Source organism: Oreochromis niloticus, linkage group LG3, assembly GCF_001858045.2.
Source record: "Oreochromis niloticus isolate F11D_XX linkage group LG3, O_niloticus_UMD_NMBU, whole genome shotgun sequence".
NCBI classification, from domain to species: Eukaryota; Metazoa; Chordata; class Actinopteri; order Cichliformes; family Cichlidae; genus Oreochromis; species Oreochromis niloticus.
Window position 1 is genome coordinate 75,345,221 of NC_031967.2, and position 8,103 is coordinate 75,353,323.

General features: G+C 39.1%; 1 protein-coding gene across 1 annotated transcript; it reads left to right on the forward strand.

The window, feature by feature from the left end:
• The first annotated feature begins 5,889 nt into the window (after window positions 1–5,889).
• LOC112846451 (uncharacterized) lies at window positions 5,890–7,100 on the forward strand. The gene is made up of 2 exons (XM_025905977.1): window positions 5,890–6,050; window positions 6,277–7,100. Exons 1-2 carry the CDS (start codon window positions 5,892–5,894, stop codon window positions 6,793–6,795), a joined length of 678 nt encoding a protein of 225 aa, XP_025761762.1. The 5' UTR covers window positions 5,890–5,891; the 3' UTR covers window positions 6,796–7,100.
• The last annotated feature ends 1,003 nt before the right edge of the window (window positions 7,101–8,103 follow it).

The following is an 8,103-nucleotide window of genomic DNA, read 5'->3' on the forward strand; positions in this document are numbered from 1 at the left end:
GTGTAAAGCGCTTTGGAGTCCTTAGGGACTAGTAAAAGCGCTATATAAATACGGACCATTTACCATTTAAGCATTTGCATTTACTTATGACCTTCAGAAGACTGAGTGTCAACTCTTCTTTGCAATGTGTGTATGAAAATGATTATAACCGCTTAATAAAGTGGGTGCTATAGGAAACAAAAGCTCAGGACAGAACAACTATCAGTCATGTGCTTCATGCAAAATTTGCATATATTTTGATTTCATATTGATCCTCTGAGTGTAATGGTACATTTTAATTTATCAAAGCTAAACACAGTGGTTTTTCCTTCATTTTTTTACTCTTCTTCTTTGCAGTACTACATCCTAGTGTAACAGAGTTAAAAATACATCTGGAAAAACATGTACTTACCTGGTCTTAATTATTATTTTAAGTGTGAATTTATCATTTTTGTTGTATTTTATTTTGGAAACCCAGAAACCGGATCTCACTCTGGCGTCTGAAGCTTCTAAGGCTTCCGTTCCTCACAAAGCGCGTTTGCACTGTGAGGGTAAGTTCAGTAATGAAAGGCTCTGACATTATTATGGTTTCTGGCGTAAATGTTGGCACATAAGTTGTACATGTCGATGTATATAGGTTTGTATAGATTAGTGATGGGTAGATGAGGCCTCATGAAGCGTTTCAGCACATTCCCCAAACTGTATTGATACTGTGTTGACACGGACGATCTGATATCCTCGTGTTGGTGTTGTTCCCTCGTTATAATAAATAATGTTGTTCCAGGTTCAACATTGCAAGTGACCAATCACCTTCTGCTGACATCATCCACGACCTCGAAAAAAACAAACGCCTTCAAAAATTCGACTTCACTTGCAAGAAGAGAAACTGCCTCTGTAAGGACAATATGTACAATGCTTACCATTTATTAAAGGAAAGTATCCTGAAATGCAAAGAATTCCAGTTCCTGGATCGGCAGACAGAAGGGGTTTTTCTTCTCGCAAGTGAAGTAGATTTTTTTAAGGTGGTATTTTTCAAAGGCACAAAAGGGGGACGTCACAACAATGTGATTGGTCACTTGCAATGTTGAACCTGGAACAACATTTATTATGATGATGTGGGAACAACACTGACACGAGCATATCAGATCGTCCGTGTCGACACAGTGTTGCTGTTTTGCTCCATACTGACACCTGCTGGACTTTAAATATTTTTTTAATTACTTAAATGGTTTTTTTTTATTACACCATTTCCCCAGCTTTGGAAAACTCACAGGCACAGATGAAGCTGGGGTACACAAAAACTGTAAAGTCAGGTGGAAAAGGTTCTGATAAGACGTCTTCCTATTCCTCCAGTACGTTAAAGCAGTGGTTCCCAAACTTTTTTTGCCAGGCCCCCCTTTTTTACAAGAAAAATGTTCGCGTCCCCCCACCACCTAACGCCCCGCACAAACACATCCTCCAAACACACACACCCATATTTTGTTTACAAACTCCATTGCGGTTTATTTCACACCTCAAACATTTAGTAAACAACTAAGCAAATACAAGTAAACGGCAATAAATTACAGGTAGTAATAAAATATACTACTAACTCTTTTACGCTACGTCCACACCTACACGGGTATTTTTGAAAACTCAGCTGTTTCTATGTGTTTGGGCATTTCGTCAACATGTAAACGGCGTTGCGATTCACCGAAAACGGAGATTATTTAAAACTCCTTTTTTGCGTTTACGTTTGGACGAGGATTACAGAGTTCGTCACACAACGTCAAAGGTATGTGCCTTTTTTCACGTCACGCTGTGCGCCACGTTGTTGTTTACATGAGATGAATTGCAGATAGAGACAAAATATTGTTAATCTGACTATCTTCAGGTTTTACACGCTTACATATACACACGCAGTTACTGTCCCTCCATTTAGAAAGGCAGAGGCGTCACGGTGTGATTATTTTACGTGTAGTTGTTTTTTTTCCTGTGTAATAATATTCAACATTGCTGTCAATACATTTTTCAAAAAATGCCTCTCTGTGCAAAATGGGTTTAAACACATAAACAGCTGTGGGATACTGTTTGTCCGTGATTTGAACAGGGGGAACAAATTACGGCAGGATCAGCCTGATATTATTTGTATCCCACTGTAACTTTACTGCATAAAGAGCTAACATGTCCAAAATGTCAGGAGTAGTTAGTTATTACAAGAAGTGTTTGTGAACTAAAAATCAAGAATGTGGGATCCTGTTTGTCCGTGATTTGGAGAGCCCAGCGCTGCTCCCGACGCAGGGAAACTAATTTTGCAGGGGAGACCTACCTTGGCACTTGTGCAGGTGAAGCCAAAGGGAAGATATGCTTCACCATATTTGCTAGTCTTTGGCTTGGAAAGAAGTTGGTTTGGAAACATATTTGGCGATGCTTCATCTCCTGCTTTGCGTTTATGTGGGAGCCCCGTCAAAAACCTGTCCACAGTGTCCAAGCGCTCTTTTTTTGTTTTTTCCCTTTTCATACCGCGCCCCCCCTGCAATGGCTCTGCGCCCCCCCTAGGGGGCGGGCCCCACACTTTGGGAACCTCTGCGTTAAAGGATCCTCTGATCTTGGAATGTTTCTCTCCGACACTCTCCAAAATCATAAAACATATTAAAAAAAAATGATGATAAAGCTGTTCAGTGTCAATATAGGCCAACCTGTGTTCATTCTCAGTGTGTTTGTCTCCTCATTTTCATGTTTGGTTCTGTCATGCCTGAACACTGAGGAGTTGCTTTTGTTTGTGTAAGAAATGCAGAACATGAAATAAATAATTTACACTGCAAGTCACATTGCTGTTTTTTCCCATTCTGATAGATTGAAACACTGAAACAAAGACAGACAAACTATTTGCAGTTAAAAGATCAAAATGATCCCACACAGCAGAAACTTTTCTTTTTCTTTCGGGCTCCATTTTGTTATGGAGGGATGTGTATTTTTATTTATCTTTTCGAGAGTAATTTTGTGGGGGGGGTTTGGTGGCGACTCATTCTTTTGACAGTTACGGATGCGGTACCTTTTAAAAACATTTTGGTGCATTGGCAATGAGCGATCACAGGCTTCACTCTGTGAGCTTGATACATGCGTTAGTATTGCTGGCCCCATCACTAGTATTGATGTTAGAATGTTACTGCATAACCGAAACAAAGGCTGGTTGCTGTTAAACAGTGTTTCTGCCGTATTTATGCTCTTTGGCAGTAAGCTTTTGCCGGCCCCCTAGTGGTTGCTGCGCATAGCTGGAAATGTGTTTGGACTTACTGTTTATCTGTGCTTTTTGTGACGTTTGTTTTACATTGTAGGAGCTACAATTGCGAGTACCACCAGAAGACACGTGTTAAGTGTGTTCTATGTCTTCTGCAGGGACGTGCGCTTGTTAACGGTCATTTTGTCTGTAAAGCTCAAGCATGTGAAAGTGTAGTGCTCTACCATAATTTGTCCACTAGAGGGAAATGTTTAGCCGCTGATACTTCTGTTATCCTGTTATTTTGATTATACGGTTGTGAAAAGTATTTGTATGGGTTATAAGATTTCTTTTTGTATACAAGTTCAGTGTGACAGACTAAAATGGGAGAAATTATTATTTTCCATCTTTTCTTTATCAATTAGTAATATGTAAGTCTGTCAACACAAGGCGTGTTTGCACTGTGAGGAATAAACCGAGCGTCTGTGATTTATGAAGAACTGGAAGCGTTACACTAGCACATGCCCCTGTCAGTTGTATTCTACTTTTTAATTATTGACTATTTCAAGGGAGAACCTAAATCACATGGACCAGTGTTTGTTATTACATATCTCTATTTTGAACATGACAAATCTACCCTTCCCCTTTTATTCATAAATATTGTTAAAGTTTTGGCTATTTTGTAATCAACTTTTACAGTGGCCTGCTATGGTTAATAGTAACATATTCCAGTCATGAGTGATATCAAACGTTTTCTCCACTGTAGCATTTGGTATTCCCAACAATATAATCTGATACCTTAATCAAAACACAGCCAAGAAAATACAATTTTCTTAATGCAAACATCAGTAACTTAAAATTAGCAGCCAAAGGGTTCAGTCTGCAGTTCCACACTCTCATGTGAAGCTACATTCTCCCCCTCCGGTCTCTCTTGTCCTCCTGCTCCTGCAAAAACAAAACAAAACAATGCATCCACCCTTTTCTTACCGGCTGGGTGAATTGTTTGTCGACATTTACTAATCCTATGGTCGGTGCAGTTTTTGTCTCAGTATCAAGTCAGTCAAAACTTTTAGTCTACATCGTCAGTCCATCATTGTCCAGTCGCATGCATTCAATCACACACATCCATACCAGTTATTGCTGATAATGGAGTCTCACGCACAACCTATTCGAGTATCCATTAACAGCAGTGATGCCGGTAACGCGTTGCTTAGTAACGCGTTACTCTGAATATGACCACTTTTTCAGTAACGACTAATCTAACGCGTTACTATTTCCATAACAGTAGTCAGATTAAAGTTACTTGTCCAAACCACTGTGCGTTACTTTTTTGTTTTTTTAAGCAAAAAGATTTGGTTTCTTCTTTTCGTCTCAGCGGATGACAAACGCATATGCGTCGTGAAACGTCACATAAGCGACAGGTCACGTTTCCCGCTCACAAGCAGCCAGCGACGTAAAAAAAGTGTAAACAACAATGGAGGGAGAGAGATGTTCGTTCTTTAGCTGGAAATATGGTCACTATTTTGAGTTTCTGTCAACTAAAGATTTTAATATTAAGGTTCGTTGTACACTCTGTGTTGGCGAAAAAGTGTTATCTACCTTCAAAAACACTACGTCAAACTTAAAGAAACATTTGGAGTCGCAGCACGGCACAGTCAAACTCACAGAGAGAGTCCCACCAAGTGGTCCGAAGCAGAGAGCCGTGACTTCCGCAGAAGGTCCCACACACCCCAAACAACAAAAGTTGGACTTTGGTGCAAAACCAGTAAGTGATGAAGAATTGAAGAAGTTGGTCGCGCAGTATATTGTAGAAGAAATGCTACCTGTAAATACTGTTGACTCGCCCTCGTTTCGTGCCATAATAAAAAAGATCCCTACTTCTGTTAATGCCGAGCTGCCTCACCGAACGACTTTTACTTCTTACCTGGAGAAGGAGTTTACAGAAATGGAGAGAAATTTGAAGGCCGCACTGAATGAGATTGACTTTGTTTCAACTACCGCGGATATTTGGACTGCTAACAACAGAAGCTATATGGGAGTGACGCTCCACTGGATCAGTAGAACCACATTAGAGCGCCACAAGGTTGCATTAGCATGTAGGCGAATTCGTGGTAGACACACGTATGATGTCATTGGTACAGAAATCGAAAACATTCACTCCTCTTATGGATTACTCAACAAAGTAGTTGCAACAGTTACTGATAATGGATCCAACTTTGTTAAGGCGTTTCAAGTTTATCATCCTGTCACGGAGTCCGATGATGAGACGGAGGAGGAAGAGTCCACCCCCAAAGACGATGATGTCACTTTTTCTGATCTGTCAGAAATCCTCTCGGCTGAGAATGAAACTGAGGGTCAGCTGTCTCTTCCCCCGCACCGCAGGTGTGCTTCGCACACCATCAACATAATTTGCACACGTGATGTGGAGAAACATTTAACAACCAATGCAGAGAGCAGGGCTGTGTATAGGAGCAGCACAGCAAAATGCACAGCTCTTTGGACCAAATTGAGTAGATCTACACTTGCATCTGAAACAGTGGAAGAAATCAGCAAAAGAAAGCTCCTAATACCAACATCCACAAGGTGGAATTCCTTTTTTGATGCTGTAAAGCGAATTGCAGAAATCCCCATGGGTGAGCTGAATACTGTGTGCACAAAGCAAGGACTGAAGTGCTTCAAAGATCAAGAATACCAGTTCCTGCATAAGTACTGCATGGCCATGAAACCTCTGACTGCAGCACTGGACATTTTACAAGGCGACTGTCCATATGGAACTTTACTACCAACACTTGAAGTTCTGATGCAGAAGACCCAGGCTGTGAAAGATGACCTCTCCAGGATGACTGCAGGCCTTCCAGATGCCATTGTAAAGGTACGCTCCATCTTGAAATTAGTCAAATTTTTTGCTTCATACAATTCACAAACATGGAACAGAATATTAATTATCATTGAAAAATAAGATTAAAACAATTAAAAATGTTTACAAGTAACCTAAAACAAAATAAATCCATAATACTGATCTCATATTAGGCATGGTTTGGAAATAATTCAATAACATAATAAACTGTAGGCATAAAAATATCGATTATGTTTTTTAGGCTATTCAGACTCGTTTCGCCAGTGTGCTGGACGACAAAGATGCCCTTCTCGCAGCTGCCAGTAGTCCAAAATTCAAACTCCGATGGCTGAGAGATGCAGGAAGGAGGGAGCGAGTAAAACAGCTTCTGACAGCAGAGTGTTGCACCACTGCTCCTCTGGCAAAAAACCCTGCCAGTGTGCCCAGTGCTACTACATCTAGCAGCCAAGGTGAGATGGACTTTTTCACTTTTGAGGCAGAGCCAGAGGAGGAGACCTATTCTGCAGAAAAAGAAGTCATGGACTACCTGATGTCAGGCTACGACCTTCAGATTCTGCATAAGTTTTCAAGCATAAAGACAATTTTTTTAAAGTATAACACTCCAACCCCATCAAGTGCTCCTGTGGAGCGACTTTTTAGTCTGGGAGGTTTGGTGCTCACGCCTAAAAGAAATCGACTTTCTGACAGAAGGTTTGAGAAGCTTCTGTTAATGAGGTACAACCACTGGTTTACTCGCTCCACTCTACTGTTTCCCCCATAACATGCGATGACAACATATACTGAAAAAAAGAGAATGGGGAATCCAATTTAAATAACTATTTACAAGTAATTGAATTGAGTTTATCAAAGTCACTTAATAAACTTATTAAAGTTTTCAAGTTGATTAACTTAAATCAATTACTTGCAAGGAAGTAAGGCAATTTAAGTTGGACCTGCAGTCTCTTTTATTTTCATAAGATTAGTCCAAAGTTACAAAAGCGGACAATAGTGCTTACATGTGGATGGTATAAAAAGTATCTTAAGGGAAGTCAAGAAAGACTCTTTGTTTGTTTGTTTTTTTTATAAAAAGTATTTATGTGAAATGAAGTCAAGAAAGACTCTTTGTTTGTTTGTTTTTTTATAAAAAGTATTTATGTGAAATGAAGTCAAGAAAGACTCTTTGTTTGTTTGTTTTTTTTATAAAAAGTATTTATGTGAAATGAAGTCAAGAAAGACTCTTTGTTTGTTTGTTTTTTTATAAAAAGTATTTATGTTAAATGAAGTCGACTTATTTTTTTTATAAAAAGTATTTATGTTAAGTGAAGTAACAAGACTGTCTTTATTTTCATACAAACAAGTATTTCTGTCAGGAAAAAAGTTATAAGTTCAACTTCAAATGTCAGGAGATATATTGTTGACATTACTGTTAAAATACACTTCCAATAAAGTGAGTATTGGCAAAACCGGTTGATGTTTTTATGTTGAGGCAGTGGGGAGTGTTATAGGCAGCTTCTGAAAGTAACTAATAAAGTAACTAGTAATCTAACTTAGTTACTTTAAAAATAAAGTAATCAGTAAAGTAACTAAGTTACTTTTGGAAGGAGTAATCAGTAGTCCGTAATATATTACTTTTTCAAAGTAACTGTGGCAACACTGATTAACAGCAAGATGATGTCATCATTTTACAGGAAAACACTTCCCTGTTATTTTGGACTGGATTGACTCGCTGCAATCCTTTTAGACTCAGGACCATGTCATGTGATCAGTGTCCCATATAAGTGAATTTCTCCAAAACCCATTATAATCATTGAGAAGCACACTTTGCAACTGTTTCCAGTAAGAATATTTCATAGCACTTTAAATTTCAATCTCTCAGGCCTGGTTTAAAGAGCTGATTCTTAAATCATGAACTCACAAAATATCACCGTCGGTGGATCACACCTCTCAGATGTTCTTATCTCAGTGCACTGTAACAAAAGCAAACACAAGCGTAACCAATAAAATACTGATTAAAATAACACGTACTAGGGCCCGTCGCAGACATGTCCAAGCATAAAACCATCTCTCTCTCTCTTAGAGAAAGAAAACA